Source organism: Pecten maximus, chromosome 4 (assembly GCF_902652985.1).
Source record: "Pecten maximus chromosome 4, xPecMax1.1, whole genome shotgun sequence".
Taxonomy (NCBI): Eukaryota; Metazoa; Mollusca; class Bivalvia; order Pectinida; family Pectinidae; genus Pecten; species Pecten maximus.
Window position 1 is genome coordinate 48,982,041 of NC_047018.1, and position 21,719 is coordinate 49,003,759.

Consider the following 21,719-nt stretch of genomic DNA (forward strand, 5'->3'; position numbering starts at 1 on the left):
GAGATATATATCTATATATCCTAATCTACCTACTTTTTCGAATTCATTATGAAATAACTTTTCTTCGTTGGAATGATCAAATATTTCGCTTGACGTTGACAAATAATAAAGTGAGATTCACAACCCGTAATATATGATAATACAACTTTTAGAATTATTGTCCGGAGTTTTCTACTGGGAGTTACTATCCCTGATACTACAGGTAAAATTATATTCATGTCTATATATTTATGAACCATTCGTGCCAAGTCCATGTGCACTCATGTATGGCAATTTATTTAACATACGTATACCTGTTTTAGACTTGTTGCACTTCCTCGTTGGTGTTTAGTCAACATTAGGCTCATGAAATGTCGAACAGAAAGATGGTGCTCGGCAGAGAGGTCTGTCTGATCATTTTCCTTGTATTCACCACAATCAGATCTGAAGGTTAGTAGGTAATTAACAATGTAACATGTATATAGGTGGCAGTTGATTGTTAAGCATATATAGCTTATTTCGCTTAACGTCCTATTAAGAGCCTGGATCATTTAAGGAAGTGCCTGGTTTTGGAGGAAAGCCAGAGTCAGTACCTGGCAACTGCCCCACGTGGGTTTCGAACCCACAGGTGGAGGGCTACTGATAAAGTGTCTGGACACCATATCAACTCGGCCACCGCGGTCCTGTATATAAAGCAATTTACTTCCTGTTTCGAAGTATTTTACACAATAGTTACAGTAAAGTGGTTGTGGAGTGGGTGATATGTTGTTTCAATGTCATCTTGTGAAGGGGCATTTCCGCAATGCAAGTAGAAAGGCGTGACAATTGTATTCGGAGCTATCTGTCTTGATATGACATCAGGAAGGGTTGGGTTTAGGGGAGTTGTTGATTAATATAATGGTAGTCTTTTTCATTACGACGCAATATGCAGTAGAGAATACTGTATATCCGCGGTTTATCGCACATTTAGTGACAATAACATTAATAAGGATACATCAATAATTTACAGAGTTATAAAAAACTGTTCTGATAAGATAATATATGCAAGCTGGAAAATTCATAGAAAACTACCGATTTTTTACCAATACCTCCTCATAATTCCGTTATGAAATCTTAAACATAGAGCATTTATCTATTGGTCAGTAATATCTGATATATTACATGTACCTGTGTTACATAGAACTGTGAATCAGCTGGAAAATATTAAACATATAATTCATTTACTAATAACCCATTACTAGGTATGTAACAGCTTGGTCAATGCCACTATTTGCACACTGTTATGGGATGTTGCTCATTTTCAATATTCATTGTTGTAAAGTGTCCTTAAGTGACCTTAAAACCAACTGCCCTACATCATTATAAACCAACCACATTTTTTTTTGCCTCATCATTACATAAGAAATATATACTCTATTATTACATAAAGATTATTAAAATCCGATTTATTTATTGCTATGTTTCAAGTATCAAGTGCATTTTATTTGCTATGTAATTGTGCTTCTCTTTTATTTGTCGATAGGGTAAATGTTTTATTGTTTTACAATGTACCGAGTTTAAATACAACTCGATTTGTTATCACCAGACTGATAACATTTGACAATCAGCTGAACTTTTAGTATATATGTATATAGATGTTATTTCACTTTAGTAATGAACGGACTCGACTCTGATTTTGAACAACAACCTTCCTTTTCTTGGCTTTTTATAGAAGTTGTTCTGAAAACAAGCACAAGGAATGTTATTGAACTCTTAATAAGTTTCATATTTTCATTGATAGTTTGTCTGATTTCGGGAATTTATAACTTTATAGCTTATAGTAACAAAAGTATGTTTAATTGCGAAAGGAAACACTCATATTCTAACTCATTACATTGTCATTTCGGGCCGCAATAGCTCAGTCGGTTAGAGCGCCGGCCACGTAATCTCAGGTGATGATCTGAGGTGAGTGGTTCCACGCTCCCTACCCTTATTGGTTTGTGTTCCATGGGAAGCTGAGAAAGGCGCCGGTCTGTACTGTCGTGGTTGTGGCCTTGCGCAAGACAATTTACCTTATTTGCTCTGGATGGCATGCGATGGGCCTCCAAAATGTTCAGTGAGGAAGCCACTTTCTACTACAAGGATAAATCACCTCTAAAAGACCCTGGCAAGGGGCGATTAACAACAAAAATAAGCAAACATTGTCATTATTTTTCTTAAAGAGAAATAAACTCGCAGCTTATACACTTCTTAGATCACTAATTTCTGATGCGAGCTGGTTGCTAATTAAACCATCTTGACCCATCTTGACCCATCTTGACTACTGTCTGATTTAATGTAGCATACATGGATAGCAATATTTCTTTCCCATTCTGTAGAATATGCATATAAATTTATGAAACTATATGGAAAATGTTTTATTATGATCGCTATGAATACGATTAATTTAAAATATGAAATTGCAATCTCAAGTAAATAATTATATCTTTTTGTATTTTCAAAAATAAAATGTTATTTGTCTTATTTCAATATTTGATTCAAAACACCTGATATTCATATTTATAGACAGGTACTCGGTCTATAGCCTTTTATTATCACTAGTGTCTACCCATAAAGAAATTGTTATACATGTTACCTGTACTACCTGTGGATAGCCACCTGTAGTTTTCGAACGTCTCATACAGTCACGTACGACGACTTCAGAGATTAATAAAACTGGTCCAGGTAAATATATACAGGTAAGGCAACTTATGATGTGTTACAAACGCATTTCTCTGATTAAAAACTATGTGTGTTAAACGTAGTCTGCAAATATATTTCACCAAGATTATCAACCTATATCTATATAAAAACAATTAGTTATCATAATCATTCATTACCTTTTATCATAATGACATTAACAAGTCTATTTGTGACCCAGTACTGGTTCACTGCAAGCAAACTTCCTTTTAGGAAGTAAATGTCGATATCACTGCACTGCCGATGTGATTTCGATAAACCATGCATTGACAACAGATATACGTGAATTAATTTAATGATTTATTACTGAACAGCATAAAAGAGCAGGCGATAAACCGAGTTATTAATGTATTACCAGCGTAGGTTCTAGTGCAGGCAATTGACGATCCGGAAGTGTTCGGAGATGGCAGAAAGGAGGATAATTCTGAAAGAATGGATTGCGGAACCTGTCAATTAACTAAAAGCTTTTCGAGAAATTCGTTTCATCATGAATACTTATAACTTTATTAAGATACGGACAAAGTAGAGAATCGCCGAAGGCATGTATTCTGTAAGTAGGGTTGAATGTGGTTCTGAAGTGAAGATATGATAGATTATGCCATCATATCATCACTCAAAATCGGTTCAGTTAATTTATCAATATAACCTTTATGCTATATACTCCATACTATGCTTCTGGCAGGTCTACATATAACAATGCAATATTGCTCTTTAACATTACTGTTCTGTTTAAATTTCCTGTACAGCAATCGTTTAGGTCACAAATGTTTCTTCCAAAATATGCGCTTTTCGAACTTTTTTCGAAATTTATTGTTTTATTCTCTGCTGATGACACGATGCTTGCGACTTGTGAGTTTAGAATGAAAAAATAATACTTTGTATTGTTTTAACAAAATACATGTTCCATACCGGCCCACGCTAAAAATAATAACAGTGAAATTGACCAGAACTCAATCGAGATCTTATGGTCCTTAATCTTTCAATGAATGAAGCCGCTAGTGCGCTGACAAACTTCAGTTTTACCTGTAGGCGACTATAAAAAATACTCGCCATGATATCGTTTATAGATATATCTTTCTACCCCTTTTTCAATACACAACTAGTATACATAATAGCTGGCATTAGCGTTCAGATACATTGATGTATTTCTCGGTATGAGTAGAATATGATGGCTCATAAATCATTGGATATTGCAGAAAACCTCGCTTTGTCAAAGGCAGCTTCACAAAGTAGTGATATTGGCAATGGTAGATGGCCGGCAAGTGGGGCTGTGGACGGATGTGAAGAGACAGATGTATTCTCTGATTGTTGTTCACACACAGATATTCGTGTTTCGAAGACGGCTTGGTGGCGCGTCGATCTTGGACAAATCAGTACCATCGACACAATCAGAATAGTTTACAGAGGTAAGTCTGTCCTATAAAAAGAAAATATCTAAAGATTTGTCTTGTTATAATCTCATCTAAAAGTGTGTTATTGTTTGTAACAGAGCACATTTGTGTAGTTGGCACATCGTTAATATCTTTATATTTGGATTTGTTGGAGCTCCATGAAGGGAGGGCGATGTTTAAATCAAACCCTTCAAGATTGTTATTTATTGCAAAGTCACACAACAGGTAAATGGCAGTTAATGCTGAAATACATATTTTACTACGGGGGAAACTACGGTACTTTAAGTGCAAACTTTTCAGTAATACGCTGTTCAATCTGATTTACACAACACTTTCCAAGTAGATGTATCGTGTGGGACTTCAATCTTCATCGGTCAATATCAAGGAGTATCAATGACGTTGCTCACATGATGATGTTTTGTTCTTTTCAGACAATTTTCAGCAAAGATTGGCCGGATACCAGCTGTATGTATCCAATACCACCACTTTACCAACAGACGGTGTCCTCTGTTATGAAGACACTAGTAGCACTAACAGTTCAGTACAGCTGGTGGTGACACACCAGTGCCCGTATGTAGGTCGGTATGTGACCGTGTACAACTATAGAAACAACCCAAAACGATACAACTGGTATAGTGATGATGCACTATTGGAGCTTTGTGAGGTTCAAGTGTTTGGTAAGTATAAATAAATCTTATTATCATGAAATAATTTTTCGTACTGTATCACTGCATTCAAATTAGTTGAGAAATAAATGAAGAGATGTAATATTTTATTCTCATGAAGTTAAGATTTTTAAAAAGTAGGCTTACGACCATTTCCGTTTAGGGATGTATATGGTTTGTGATTAAAAAAAAATACAAAACAAATAGTGTTATTAATTATATAGTTTCTATACCCAGGTTGTCCAGTAGGGATGTACGGTAATGGTGATTGTAATCAAGTATGTCCGGCAAGTTGTTACGGAAGAAACTGTAACTCTAAAACGGGTTCTTGCATTTGTAAGTAGCTTTATAAAACTAATTTTTATGTATGGTTTTATGTATCATTTTAAAAAGGACAGCGTTAACGAGAAGATCCTCCATCTCGTGTAGTAACTAAGCAGTTTACCTTGTAGCAATGAAGCAGTTAGTTGTTATACGGATGTAATTTGCCCTGGAGGCATCTTTATAGATTCGATTCGACATGCATTTATTGAATATGCATGCATTTTAGCGACAATCTTATTTTGAAATTTTGACAGTTTCCGCGCTGGAAGCAATGTGAAAAATTATGATTGCGTTAATTTACAATTCTATATACCATGATTACATCAAATCATGTGTTTGTGGCTTTTGTATACATTGCGCTATCTTCTTTTAATTTGGTAACACAAAATATTCAGTGCGCCAAAATTATTACAGTGTTAATACTTTGCTATAAATAAACTGTATATGCCAAAGTGAAATAATTTTGGTGACACTCTTATTGCCTTCATTTATCAGAATATAAAATTATGTTTGTTATATTTTGAGGAGAAACTTCCTTTCCAGACTTAGGACAGTTTCATCATTCACAAAATGTTATTTTACGATTTTATTCTCTGTTTGTGTCTTGGAACTCTTGTAGGGCATTTTTAGTTCCGACTTGTTGATATTTCTTCTACTTACTAAAATTTGAATGTATTTCTTTATCACTTCGTTTATGACCTTATTCAATCTGAAATCGTTCCAATCACGTATAAAGTATGAAATTAGCCTATTGTCATCTGGTATTTAATAATTAGTATTATTATTCGGTTCCTTTCCAGATTGCATTCAAGGAAAATACGGCAATACATGTGAAAACGACTGCTCTACCAATTGTAAGGACAGCTTGTGCAGTAACGAATCTGGATTTTGTTTTGGTCTGTACAGTTTATAGGTGTCCAAATATATAAGTGTTCAGACATTATTGTTCGTAAATAACTGTTTGGAGAAAACATGTTGTTTATAGACACCTGAGTTTTAGATAACGGCCGTAAAGTACCAATACTGTGTAAGGCAGCTGACATTAAACATGGGAGGTCCCAATGGAGAGGGTACTGAATATCGCAATGTTTTACAGAAAGAAATATGTACATATGAAATACTTTTTTTATTCAGACACTCAACACAAAATAGAGGCATTTTTTAAATTTTCCTTTGCTTATTTGTTGATATGTAATATCATCTATTAAGATATTGATAGATTATGCTATACTTACCTATCATATACTTATGGACGTTTTTATGTTTTTAGAATGCATTCATGGAAAGTTCGGTAATGCTTGCGATCAAGTCTGTTCAGTGAGCTGTAAGGAAGGGTTTTGTGCCAAAGACACCGGTTACTGTCATGGCAAGTGATTCTTTCCCTTCATATTAACATATAATTGCCCAATTATTTCAAAATACTAAGCAACAGATAGGCATTCAAATCGCAAGGACATTACAGTTGGTAATATCAATTCATGTGTAATACCGTTTATACGAAATGGACCACTGCTAAATATAGCTACGTATAACTATATAATGAATATAGTAGAGCTTAGTAATACACACTTTCTTGACAATCTAATTAAAATATAGATGGTTCATGTAACGTAATGAGAATGACCATCTAGATTTTAATTAGATTGCTTCTTGCGAATTATATAGTATGCTAAAACACTAAGGAAGATTACAAACATTGCTTCGGGCTTTAACGGCCGTACATCTTAAAATCATCTATGATTTCTATGAAATAAAACCGATACAAAAAATAGAAAACTTTTTATTATCATATATACGTAGACATGAACAGATGAAAGCATACATGCTAATTACTCGTTGCATGTTGTTTATATTCATTATATAAAATGAAATTGAAAAGATCCATAAAGTTGACTGTACTAATTCATTGTATTGACCTTTATGTCTCTGCCGGAACAATTATCTGATACTGGATGCACCACTAAATATGTAACGTGTTTTTGTATCCTTTGTATAATCCTTAGAGAGTTGGCGATATCTCTATATGCAATCAAATTTCTAAATGAAGCTTATTTGAAAATCTTATATTCGAATTTTTAAAATGAAACTATTGGAGCATTCCAAACGGCCAATATTCAGATTTCGATCAAAATAGATAATGAATATGATTTCCGTTAGATTTCTTTTCATAATCATTGGTATGGAGTTAAAATTACGACCGAGTTACATATGCATTGTATGTTCGGGTTTATATTTTCAGGATGCGTTGACGGGAAGTTCGGCAATTCCTGTGGACAACAATGTTCTGTAAACTGTAAGGACAGGTTATGTGCCAAATACACCGGTTATTGTAATAATGGTATGTAGGTGATATCCAATTTCTCGGATATTTCAGAAGGAATTATTGGAAAAAGGGGGAATAAATGTTGTCAAACATATTCTGTGGATGTAAGGACCGTTGTGCGAAGGATATTATTTTTATTTCTTATATATTTTGTTTAATTCATTAACATGTACAACATAAAATCCTGTATTGAACAACTTCAGGTTTCACTGCTCCGTTTATCTACTTTCTAGAATGTGTGTCCGGAAAATATGGGAACACGTGTGTCCAGGACTGAATTGTAAGGACGGGTCGTGTGACGGACACAGTGGACGCTGTACAGGCACGTGGCTTATATATATATATATATCTATGTTGTAACTAACAATAGCAATTATTTGACCAGGAAGAAAAGTTTTAATAAGAACCGGTAACATACCACCTGAAGTGCGATCCTATCTAAACAATTCAAGATTTGATAACGCTAACTACGACCAAAGAAAATTGATTAACCTGCACTTTTTTACTCATGCTTTAGAATGCATCATTGGGAAGCACGGAGAAAATTGTGATCAGGATTGTTCCGTAAACTGTCGGGACAGGTGTACAAGAGACAACGCCACATGCATAGGTGAGATATTGGTTTTACCCAACTAACTTAGAAGACCATAACGCTAAAAATTTGTAATTAGTTTGTAAACAATCTGTCAGGCGATACAGCATTCAGGATATTCATTCATTCTACCTACCTAAAATCGACCAAGCATGAAAAGGTATTGCGTTGCTTTTGTAAGCGTCTTTATTCCAAATCACGTCACCTAATTGAAAACGACTGGTTTGTTTTTAACCTATGATTTCATTGGAGAGTCTGAAATTTTGATTTCACCACTGATAAAGGCAAATTCAAAGATATATAGCAATTGCAATGTATATAGATGGTCATAAGCAACTGCTATCGGAAGGTAGTTTGATGTTGTTCAGTATACATTTAATTCTCTATCCTTGTGTGCTACTGGGTCAGATTTTAATCGTCCTAAGAGCGATCATTTGTGTTAAACTTCTTCATAGCTTAATTCTTTAAGGTACAAGTTCACCCAATCCAGACCGTATAAGTACGATATCAAGTGGTACGAGGGCATCGGCGTTTTCTTTTCGATGAATTTCCAGAGATAGATTTAACTCATTTCCCAGAGATGTACTCGATTACTGTCTATTTTATAACTGTTTCTATTTTGAATTTGCAGCCTATGTTTCTGTTTTGTTTAATACCTTGTGCCTTCGGTGATGTTGTTTCCATCAAAATATACTTTTTCAGAATGAATTTCAATAAAATAAAGTCTGTAATTGGAGTTAATTAGATATTTGTTCAAAAGCCTATGTTTTAAAATTGAACTTTGACCTATGATCACCACAATGTAATCGGGTGTGCATAATGTCCCAGTTCGGCAATTAAAAATGGCGTAGTAATAACACATATCCTTGTATTGCTTTCAGAATGTATTACCGGAAAACACGGAGAAACGTGTGATAAAGACTGTCCGATGAACTGCGAAAACAATGTTTGTGTCCGGACTACTGGGCTATGTAATGGTAATATTTGTTTAATATATAATTAAAATGTTTTGCATATTACTTATTTCCATAAATAATTTTGCGGTCCATACTATCTCAAATGGCTACCGCTGAAATAAGATTGTTCCTATCACAGTATTTCGCTTAACAGCATATAATTTGGGGTACATTACATTATGTGTTAAAACACAGAAGGGACGTGGATATCTTGTTTGGAAGTGTTCCTTTTGTTAATAATGTCTTTGGTGGTTTTGATAAGGTTATTTACAATAAGAGGTTTACGTGTGCGGATACGCATTCGCAGTAGAGCAATCATTATTCATATCATATGATTACTTTTTTATCGTAACGTCTAAAAATAGTACATGTTAAATCAAACAAATACTGCTGTGATTTATATGAGTGACTAAATCGATACAATCTGTCGACATATATTTGCATGCGTGACTAAATCACACGGTGATTACGCGGCTAACCCAGTATCTGAGTAAACGATCGGGGTAATTTTGTCTATCACGAGCCGAGCCCGATCTCAATTGTCGAGTCCGTTTTTTTTTTTTTTTCATTTTTTCCTCAATGATTGAATTGATAAAAGTATTTTTTCTATTACAGTTCTTTTTGTTGTTTTTGTCTTACCATGCCGATAGAATTGTCTGTTGTTTTTTTACATTAGAAATCGACAATATTCAGTTTTTAAGAGATGCTTTTGTGCCTTGCGCACTCACACTTTTGTTTTGGAAAATTACTCCTGATACGTGTATCGCATATCATACATTGCAAAATTCAATAATGCCTTACGTGTTTATAACCGATATTTACAATTTATCAAATACATTTACAAATTATTGAACATATTTTCATAAATTATTGAGGATATTTGCAATTATTCAAATTGGTTTGGTGGCTGGTATGTACCTGGGTCCTAGGGAAACGAAAGTGATCGTATTTGCCCAAATGGTGTCTAAACAGACGGTTATCTTACCATTTCTTTATTTGCAGGGTGTATTGCTGGGAGGTATGGTGTAACATGTTCCTTGACTTGCCCCGTGACGTGTAAAGACTTCATTTGTAATCAACAAACAGGTCACTGTTTAGGTAAAGCAGTATAAAATAGTTCAAAATAAATGTGTAGTACAAAATAATTAAAGTATGTCTTTTTATCTGGAATAAGAAGATCGGGAAGCAACTATTACGATTGCCTGACTTGTAACAAAAGAAATCAACATAAACCGTAATTATATTATTCTATATAGATTGCTATCCCGGAAAGTATGGAGTGGTGTGTGGTGCTGATTGTCCGGACAAGTGTACCGACAACATCTGTAGTAAAGACAATGGACGCTGTCTAACCACTGGTATGTGTAGATGTCTTCATTTATCTTTTGTCTTGTGTCGTCATTTAAAAAAAAATATACTAGTAATAAACAATATGGATAACGTTACATACCTCAGAATCAATAGATAATTGCACAAGTAACATTTAAATATGCAACTTTTAAATCCACATTTGATCTGGGATTTTTTCACATTTTTAGGCATTTTATTACTATTTTGCATCATTTATCATAACTAATTAGGAAAGGCTAAAACTCCGTACAGTACTATAGCTTACTTGGTGATTATTTGTCGTCGATTTGGACACCTTTTTTACCTAACATGTTCAATGTACATGTAGACTTGTGTGTTTGAAATAAAACAATATTGATCGGAAATAAACCAAACTGTTTTAAAAACAACAGTCTTTCATCCTTTTTAATTTATCTCTTTCCCAGGTTCACGTAACACAGAGCAGTCCTCAGGTAAATAGAACGGTTCATGTGTTTACAAGGTTTAAAAAAAACTGTGTAATCAACCCTTATTCACATTCAATGTTCTCTAATACACATATGTGATAAAATCTTTACTATGAGTGTCCTATACTGAAATATTGTATTTAATAACTGTCGATAACATTTTATTGTATTACAGCCGATTCTAATATGATAATAATAGCTGTTTTGGCTACTGTTTGTGGGCTGCAGTTAGCGGCGTTGATCACTACAGTAATATACCACCTACGGTAAGTACATTATATATGTATTTAACGCTGCGTTGTTCGATTTCTAAGTGTTGTAAGTTCGTGCTTAACTGTTAAGATTCAAATATAGAAACCTACAAGTAAAGAAGTTTGTTTTGAATAACGCTCTAGTCGGGAGCCGTATTAGCTCCATTAGTATAGCTTCAGACCGCCCCAGATGATACTGGCTGTATACCTGGTGATAGATAATTCTAAGTTGTAATCTTTCATTTGCAGATACAGACAAAAGAGAAAGAACTCGTCAAATACGGGTACAGACATTAAGGAGGGTAAGGGAAATAATTAAGATGCCACGTAACTTGTTATTTTGTAACCGACGGCAAGTGGCAAGCTGTGCAATGTTAGTTTTTATGATTTTGATATTTGAAATGTCTTAAATAACATGTACGACTGACTTAGAATTATGCTTCCTACAATCGTGTTTCCAAATCAAGATCATCTGACCATGTCTTGACATTATGGGAACAAACCGCATTGTGTTACCCTTTTCCATTCGCCTTTGTTATACCAATCTATTGGGGCTCCTTACATAATTAGAAAATACCAATTTTTTAAAAATTTATTTACCTTGTATTTATTTATTTAAGTTATACGGTTAAACATTTCGAAAAAAAAAAGTTTATATGTTTGATAGGCATCACGAAGAAAAATGTGTACCCGAAATGCACGTAACTATTTCCAACGTCCTGTTATTTTCCCATAAAAGCAAACTCTTGAGTGAAACAGAATAAAACAGGAAAATGTCAATAGATAAAATTTCGATCGGTATTACCACGTGGCTTATCACAAGACGACCTGCATAATTTTAAACAATGCTTCCATAGCGTACATAAACTGATGTATACATTTTAAAAAAATGCCCATTAATAGTTTTGTTAATTCCAGTGTTTCAAAACACAACTCGAATGCCTCTTGTCAGCTTCATGTTGGTTTATTGTAACCGTTCATCACGGTATTAAAAAACCCTACAATAACAAGACAAAGAATCACTTACACATATACAATACAAACTACATTGGACTTGACAATCAAGGGACATAACTCCCACAACGCATGTTATATAAAAAATTAACAAGAACTGAGCAATATCTATCAATTAAACGAAATATCTGCTATTTAAACAATATTAAAATGTACACATGAATAATTTAAGTATCTAAACCTAGTTACTCTACAGAATCAAACAAATGTGTATCAGAATATTAAAATAATATTAATGTATACTTCACAAATGACATTAGTTTCAGTATATATACCATATGGGTACTTTACTCTTTAGGCACATGCCAAATATATGTAAATATTCTATTACTCTAATAAATGTACTATAAACTCACCCCACATATCATGCGGAGGTTCCGTAATGATGTTTCAACATCAACACACAGCTGTTTTGGATTTGATTTTACAAATACATTGTACATCAGCTGTAATAAAAATACATTAATATAATACTAGTTATGTGAATTTTGTAAGGTTGATTCACAAACCACAACTACACATTTGAACGTATACTTTTTACAATGAAATGACAAAGAGATACATCTTGTGGCTCAGCCCCAGATTCTCTACTCAAGTAATATATTAAAATATCCATAAAAAACATAATTACATGTTGTATCATAGCACAACAATATAATATACATTTAAGTATCAAAATAACACCAATAATAGTAAAAACTCACCAGATCTCTTTGAATATTCGGACAATGACTTCGTAGATGTTATGTGCTTGGATACCAAAGCAGAAGTGATTTTGAATATAGAAAAGTGATTAAAAGCATGCGTGTTAGGTAAAACTGTCCAATGAAAAGTCTATGTCAGGTCACATGACATACATACTCACATTCCTTACATACCTGTCCTACATACAAGACACACAGAACTTACTCTCCAAACAAGTCATACAAATACTTTGAACTAAAGACTATCGCACCAGAAATTAAAAATACATAATACACAATTTATTATTATACATTTTCCCAAAATATAACCCTGTCACATACTCCCCCTCGCAGATGAATGACCTCCGTGTCATCGCCATGGAGAAGCTTCAGCGACATCCAACCTGTGAAAACATTAAAAGTACAAATTATTTTAAATCAATGGATAAAACAATCAATTTGAGCCACTTACCACAGAGAGTAAAGACTCCAGAACTTTCTCTGGCATCCTGTCCAAATTTCCCTCAGTAGCTAAAACCTCTAAATACCTGCCTCTCGTCATCCAGTCTGGGGTTACGGATGATTGCACCATTACATACTCACCCGATGTTTGCCACTTAGGTTGTTGTTTTTTCCTTGTTTTCCTGGGTACAGGTACTGGCTTCTTCCTACAAGAATTTCCTTCAATATCACCATCCAGCCCTCGTATTCTGGCATTAACCGATGCCACCTCCTCCCCCTCCGAGAAGTTGAAGGCTGTCCCAGGCAAAGTCTGAACATTCTCTGCAATAGAGGACTGATCGTCATCAGCAACAGCCTTGCCCGCAGCTTCATCAAATGGAGGATCGTCATCCAAATCTGATGAAACTTCTGGATCCCTTTCAGCTTCCATAGCATCCTCAGCACTCGATGTAATGCTTGCCACGTCAGCTGCTGGACCAACATCATCATTAAGAATCAGCTTCTCAGCTTTCCCTGTTTCCCTGAATCTCTGTCTAGCCTGTGGTTTTACCGGAACGTCATCTAACTCCACATCATCCTTAACAGAGGAGAATAATTCCCCTACTGGCAAGAGTAGATTGCGATGAAGTTTTCTTGTTCTACCTGTTCCCGTCTCCGGCCTAATAGTAAAAACTGGGACATCCTTGTTCTCTTGGTCTGTCACTACATAAACCTCTTCCTCCCAGTTGTTATCCAGTTTGTGTTTCCCTTCATGAACCAACTTCTTCACCAGAACTCTATCTCCACATATTATGCTGGAACCCCTCACGCGTCTATCATAGTTGCCTTTCTGCTTCTCCCTAGCCTTATCAGCACTCTTTGTAGCAGCATCATACGCAGAAAGGAGTCTGGTTCTGAGGTCATCAATATATTTACCTGGCTTAACACTCTTCTCACACCTCTCTATTCCAAAAGCCAAGTCCACCGGTAATCGTGGCTTCCTCCCAAACATGAGGTAGAAGGGACTGCATCCAGTCTGCTCATGTCGCATGCAGTTATATGCATGGACAAGAGGTCCTACATGTTTTTTCCAATCAGACTTCTGATCTGGCTCCAAGGTCCCTAACATGCCAAGTACCGTCCTGTTAAAGCGCTCACACATCCCATTACAGCTTGGGTGATATGGCGATGTTCTTGACTTACGGATTCCTGCAACCTGGCACAGCTCATGAATCAATTTTCCGTCAAAGTTAGGTCCTTGGTCCGAATGAAGTCTAACTGGAAAACCATAGTGAAGAAAGAAGTTGTTGAACAGAACTTCGGCTGTTGTCCTAGCAGTCATATTCTTTGTAGGGTAGGCCTGCGCGTACCGTGTAAAATGGTCTGTGAGTATAAGAAGATGCTGGTATCCTCCTTTAGATGTCTCCAAAGTCAGAAAATCAACACACACCAACTCCAGAGGTTGATAGGTACGGATGTTCACCAGTGGGGCTCTCTGTGTTGTAGGGGTCTTCCTTAAAATGCAGCGCTGACAATTGGATACCCAGTCCTCAACATCCCTAGTCATTCCAGGCCAATAAAACCGTTCTTGCACCAATGATGTTCTTCACAAATTTCCGGTAGTATCCCGCAAAACCAAGGAATTTTCGTAGTTCATCTGGATTTTCCGGAGTTTTCCATTCCGCAATCTTGGAAATTTTGTCAGGGTCTGCCTCCACCCCATGTTCCGAGACAATAAATCCCAAGTACTTGACTCTGGACTGAAAGAGTGAACACTTCTTGGGCGATAACTTGATACCACTCTCTCTCAGTCGCTGAAGCACTAAGGCTAGTCGGTCGACATGTTCATCAAAATCCTTGGAAAAGATAATGAGATCATCTAAGTAGATAAAACATATGGATCCAATATATCCCTCCAAACAATCTTCCATCAAGCGTTGGTATGTAGCCGGAGCATTTACCAATCCAAATGGCATACGATTATACTCCCATAGTCCTAAAGGTCCAACAGTAAATGCTGTCCTCTGTTTATGTTCCTCCATAACCTCAACCTGGTGGTATCCACTCTTCATGTCTAACACAGTAAAATGCTTGGAACCATGGAGAGAATCCAAGATTTCTTCTATCCTGGGTAATGCATATGAATCCTTGATAGTCTTGTTGTTGAGTTGACGATAGTCAATACACATGCGGAGGCTACCATCCTTCTTCCTTGCAAGCACGACACATGAAGACCATGGACTGGGTGAACGACGTATCACTCCACATGCTGCAAGCTGTCGTAAATGGTCTCTAACCTCCTCAAGCATGGCTGGGGGTATCCTTCTAAATCGCTGTCGGAAAGGAGTTTCATCAGTCAACTCAATCCTATGTTCAGTACCAGTACAGTGTCCCAAATCAAGGTCGCCTGATGAAAAAACATCTGAGAAATCCTGTAGAAGTTTATCTAATCTAGCCTGTTGATCAGTATCAAGTGTAGATTTGTCCAGAGTAAGTAAACTTCGGAAATCAGATTCCTTCTCAGGAGTGTGGTAATCTTCTAATGATCCTTCCACTGACACAGGGTGTAACTCTGCTATAATAGACCTGGATGGTATAGTAATATTCCGGATACTAATATTAGAGATAGTTACAGGTATACTATGATCCAATTCCCGGTAATCATAATGTAGCAATCCTGGTGTAATGTCCAAGTCTTGAGTAACATCCGAGTTAACAGGCTGTACAAGAGCACAGGTAGGTATATAGTTCACTGGCTTGTCCACAATACATCTGACAGTAACCTTGGAGTTTGAACCAATAGTGATATTACCTTTCTCCGCTAACTTCACCTTACCAAGGCAAAAATCCTTTCTCCGAAGCTCCTTGGAACGTAACATGAGGCAACGGAAAGTCAAGTACCATGGTGCCTCCATCTTCATATCCTGTAGAAACCTTCCACCATGGGTACGTCTGCTACCATTCAAAGCTTCTATAAGAATGTTGGTTCCCAACAATAAAGGTACCGATTTGTTATACTTACTGTCAGGTATGACCAAAAACATACATCGGTGAGGGTGTTCATTAAAACCTGGAAGTCCATCTAACTCAGCTTCAATACATCCAAGGTATGGTAATGAAGTACCACCTGCACACTCAATATCCAGTAACTCTGTAAGCGGTGCTAACTCCAGATGAGACAAATATGTATAATAAAATGTTTCACTTACTGTTGATACGGTAGATCCTGTATCCAGTAAGGCAACAGCATCAACTCCTGATATTCCCACAGTGACCTCATTACATTCTCCAACTAACTGTGTAGAGTTACATCTGCTGGGTCTACGGCCTGTCCTACAGTCTACGGGTGACCCTTCGCCGAAGACTGCTTCCCGTTTAACGCCTTCCGAGAATGATCCAGGATCACACGGCAACCAACTCTCAGGTGTCCTGTCTGACCACATCTCCAACAAACTGGAGGCTGGCGCTGTTCATCACTAGCATGTCGAGGATCCTGCCGCCTGGTGTCATTCCTTTGACGATCTGGTCTAGAGGTATGGTAATCAGAATTCCTATCAGTATCTCTAGTAAACGACTTCTTGTTGTCCTTCTGGTATCCACCTTGCCTGAAATTGTTGAAATCCGATGCTAGTTGATTAACCACAGCAGTAAGCTCTTTCAATCGGTCAGGTTCCTTAGAGTCTGAAGTAGTGGTGGCCATCTTGGAAGTAATTGGCTTCTTCTCAGGCTTAGATACCTGGTGGTCATACTCAATTCGTCTCAACGCCACCCGAAGCGAGTCAAAATTCTGGATGGTGTCAAACTTATGTCCAGAGACATCTCGTAATGTCTGCCGAAGTCCACTCCAGAACTTGGATCGCAGCATTTCCGAAAAATCACCAGAGGTTATCTCCCCTTTCTGCTTAGCTTTGTCAAGTAATTCCTCAAGTCTACATCCCCATGCTGAAACATCTTCATTATCCTGCTGAGTCGCACTGTAAAATTTCTGTAAGAGAGACTCGCTAGACTCTACAACGCCATATACACTATCCATCTTATCCATGAGTCGTAACAATCCAGCATCAGGACCAAGACGTCGTGCAACGCCTGCTGCATCACCTCTCAAAGACTGTCTCACAGCGAAAGTAATCTCCTCAACTGAGTAGGCATGGTTGTCCATTAAACACTGAACCTCATACTTCCACTGTTCATAAGATACCTGGTCCTTTTTGTCAGACGGTCCATGAAACTGAGAAACCCTGGGCCTCTGATGAGTAACAAACCGTTGAGGACTACTGGTATGGTCATGATCAGATCCACTATGATGTCTAGTAGTAGAACCATGGTCTGATGCAGTAGCTCCATCTTCAGTCCCAGCTGTTTTCGGAATAGCTCCCTTCCTGGCATAATCCAATAACCATTTTCCGAAAGCTTCCTTGGATTCTAAGTTGGGTTTAACATCCATCTCTTCAAAATATTGTTGTAACTTGTCTGTATCCGACATGATGAAATTAACACAAGTACTATACTTACCAAAGAAAATGATAATGTACAAATATGATGTAAAGAAAAGAAAAGAAACAAACACAATATTAAATCTGAAATGTAAAGGAAACATGAAATACAATTGAAATGTAATTATCAAACAAACAACCAAATTCAATATTGAATATTAACTAAAAATAATAAAAAAAACAATCTGCTCTGAAAAAGAGAAGAAAATTCTGAAAAAAATACAAGTAATACACAGTTGTAGCAAACAAATATATACTTACTTCCCTTGAAACAAAGTGATGAAAATTATCTCCCCTTGGTATCAACCAAAAGAAGTAAATAATTTTAATAAGAACAGTAAACAAAACCTAAATGCAATATAGATAGTAAGTACTAGAAACACACAATAATATATCAACAATCAACTAGACATTCACCCACTGACTCACAAAGCAAACAGTCATAAAATGTCTAAATGGTCAAAGTCGATTATTATTAGTATTACTATTAGCAAAAGAAAATGAAATAACTGCAAAGTAGAAAAAGAAAAGACTTGTGCTCAAAAATAATTTGATCTGGTCCTACACCGAATAAAAATAAACAATCGAGATTACAAAAAAACTTTACAACACCAAAATATATTATAGAAAACTAGATTAAGACATGTTGAAAAAAAACTGAACACTGAAAACAGTGTAAGTTTATAGCAAAATATAAACTAGAAAAAATAAATAAAGAAAGATGCGATATTTTAAAGTGATGCAATTACTCTAAATAATAAGTATAACTGCAATAATAACTGAAGTAACTACTCAAAGGACAAAAAAATATATCTATAACTTTACAACCCACAAAAGTTATAAAAAGTATGGCAAGTATAGAAACCTGAAAAATATATATTACATGTACATGATCACAGAAAAGTATATAATCAATGCAATAAATGAACAATCAAATATTACAATATATAGACAAATAATTACTGGACGGATTAATGAATTAATTTAATGGTAAACACAAAAAAATAAATGTCTCTCAAAGTTGATCTTCTAAGGGAATGTAAACAAAAGTCTCTGCACTCGACTTCCGGTCGCGTGAAGGTCAAGGTCGGAACTTCTAACACTGCCAATCACGTGTAAAGTGATCAAATGTGTCAATATTGCGAATAAAATTGTCTCACCAAACTGGACACAAGTATGAATTGTTCTTGTCATCAGACATAGTGGCGAACATGGAAATAAACATCACAGGAGCAATGGAAAGTCAAACATCACAGCTTACCACTGCAGCGTAACAGTCTCTTGACCGATTTTCAGGAAACCGGAAACACGTCACCTCTACTGAAATCAATCATCACGCCATCCGCCGGTGATCACATAAACTGTATCCAAAACACGTTGGGCGCCATTTGTAACTGGGTTCAAAACACAACTCGAATGCCTCTTGTCAGCTTCATGTTGGTTTATTGTAACCGTTCATCACGGTATTAAAAAACCCTACAATAACAAGACAAAGAATCACTTACACATATACAATACAAACTACATTGGACTTGACAATCAAGGGACATAACTCCCACAACGCATGTTATATAAAAAATTAACAAGAACTGAGCAATATCTATCAATTAAACGAAATATCTGCTATTTAAACAATATTAAAATGTACACATGAATAATTTAAGTATCTAAACCTAGTTACTCTACAGAATCAAACAAATGTGTATCAGAATATTAAAATAATATTAATGTATACTTCACAAATGACATTAGTTTCAGTATATATACCATATGGGTACTTTACTCTTTAGGCACATGCCAAATATATGTAAATATTCTATTACTCTAATAAATGTACTATAAACTCACCCCACATATCATGCGGAGGTTCCGTAATGATGTTTCAACATCAACACACAGCTGTTTTGGATTTGATTTTACAAATACATTGTACATCAGCTGTAATAAAAATACATTAATATAATACTAGTTATGTGAATTTTGTAAGGTTGATTCACAAACCACAACTACACATTTGAACGTATACTTTTTACAATGAAATGACAAAGAGATACATCTTGTGGCTCAGCCCCAGATTCTCTACTCAAGTAATATATTAAAATATCCATAAAAAACATAATTACATGTTGTATCATAGCACAACAATATAATATACATTTAAGTATCAAAATAACACCAATAATAGTAAAAACTCACCAGATCTCTTTGAATATTCGGACAATGACTTCGTAGATGTTATGTGCTTGGATACCAAAGCAGAAGTGATTTTGAATATAGAAAAGTGATTAAAAGCATGCGTGTTAGGTAAAACTGTCCAATGAAAAGTCTATGTCAGGTCACATGACATACATACTCACATTCCTTACATACCTGTCCTACATACAAGACACACAGAACTTACTCTCCAAACAAGTCATACAAATACTTTGAACTAAAGACTATCGCACCAGAAATTAAAAATACATAATACACAATTTATTATTATACATTTCCCCAAAATATAACCCTGTCACACTAAGCCTATCGTATATAGTGTATTTCTCATATTGAAACGAAAGATATTTTACGCCATTACATTCGAAGAACCTCAGTTCCTGTTTTATCCCTACCAAAGACTTTTTTTCGTTAATGCTCCTTAAATATGTAAAGTTGTGTATTATATCAAAACTCTGTATTTAATTCTTTTTTTTTAATTACTCTCGATAAAATTGTATTATGTACTTTATGTTGATTGCTCTTTTGTACATTTAACACCTATTCCGATCTATGCTCGCCTTGCAGAACAATCCGTCCCGGACACGGGGTATACGTCTATTTCACCTCGTCAAGAAGAAACGTCCCACGTCTATGAAATGGTTGTCACCTAATACGCCAGACAACTTCATCAAGTCAAGATAATAAAGAATCATAAAAGATCATTCAAACTCAGCTGTGGATAATTCATCAGTAAAGGGAATTATATTGCCTCAGTTGATTTTAAAACAGGTAGAACACGAAATGATTAAATGCTTTTTACATGGAACGTCTGCTATAAGGCATTTTACAATGACTGTTTTATGAGATATGTTTTCTTTATATACAAATTCGAAAATATGGGATATGAGTGTTTATTAAGAAATTAATTTTAATTGTTTTTCTAATGCACAAATTCTTGAATATACTTACTGACATGCCCAATTCTGAAAAATATGGCACAAGTGTTAGAAAAGTAAACATAGCCAGTTACTCGACATAATACCTTTAATAAAGTATATATATCTGTAATCTATACAACATTTGGAATTTACAGCTCTGAAGGATCAGTAAACTTATTTTCTATGTTTCTCAGACCTGTTAATACCATGAAAACCACTTACAAAAATCCTTTAAAATTGCCAAATATCACGATATATGATCCAAAATGACAAATTTCTTTACACATGTTCTTTTTTTGAAACCTTTTTGAAATTAACTATTTCTATCTCAAAGACGGAATTAACCTTGTTTTGACATATGTTGTAAATCCGAAACCAATTTATTTAGTTTAGTCTTATCAAATGTGAAGCTTGTATGTACCACTTCAAAATGAATATACGACATAAAATGAGCATGTATTGTTTTGTTTTTTTCCTTTTTATGCATATCATATTACAGGAGTTATTTTCTTAACAAACTTAAATAACTCCCATTACTATACAGTCTTTCTGTGGTCTGCTTCCTTACGTGTACTTGCGACGTTATTTTCTTTTATTCCGCAGTGCTTCTGTTGTATTTGAAAAGATAATTATTCTTTCGATAAAAAGAGTATTTTTCGCATTATAAAATGAAACCTATGGGTTACACAATTTTTTAAATTCTGCATTTTTTGCCCTCTTTTTTTTTTATTTTTCATAACAAATTGAATGGGAAAAAAATGCTTCGAATTTTAGCGTTTTTTTTTTATTATTTGCGTTTCTGAAACTGAATAGAAGAAAATAACATTCTTATCGTATGTCTAAATATAGCTTATTATAAATACAATGTCCTTAAAATGCTAATGAACTCTGTTTTATTATATTTGGACAACCTATATCCATTCAGAGATAACGAGGTTTACTTTGTATTTGTTTTAATT

At 35.3% G+C, this 21,719-nt stretch overlaps 1 protein-coding gene and 1 long non-coding RNA gene across 3 annotated transcripts; one reads left to right on the plus strand and one right to left on the minus strand.

Annotated features, from left to right (window-relative positions):
* The first annotated feature begins 289 nt into the window (after positions 1-289).
* LOC117326329 (multiple epidermal growth factor-like domains protein 10) lies at positions 290-21,213 on the plus strand. 2 transcript variants are annotated; one of them, XM_033883037.1, is made up of 15 exons: positions 290-429; positions 3,894-4,103; positions 4,520-4,765; positions 4,991-5,089; positions 5,878-5,973; positions 6,348-6,443; positions 7,317-7,415; positions 7,918-8,010; positions 8,874-8,969; positions 9,951-10,046; positions 10,205-10,306; positions 10,724-10,750; positions 10,920-11,010; positions 11,245-11,297; positions 20,408-21,213. In XM_033883037.1, exons 1-15 carry the CDS (start codon positions 351-353, stop codon positions 20,491-20,493), a joined length of 1,569 nt encoding a protein of 522 aa, XP_033738928.1. In that variant the 5' UTR covers positions 290-350; the 3' UTR covers positions 20,494-21,213. The 2 variants fall into 2 exon arrangements, with proteins under 2 accessions (XP_033738928.1, XP_033738929.1); XM_033883038.1 differs by lacking the exon at positions 8,874-8,969.
* On the minus strand, positions 19,053-20,033 carry LOC117326339. The gene is made up of 3 exons (XR_004532474.1): positions 19,823-20,033; positions 19,475-19,564; positions 19,053-19,102 (listed from the first exon to the last, which is right to left on the minus strand). It is a non-coding gene; the product is annotated as an uncharacterized LOC117326339 (long non-coding RNA).
* Positions 21,214-21,719: the final 506 nt, after the last annotated feature.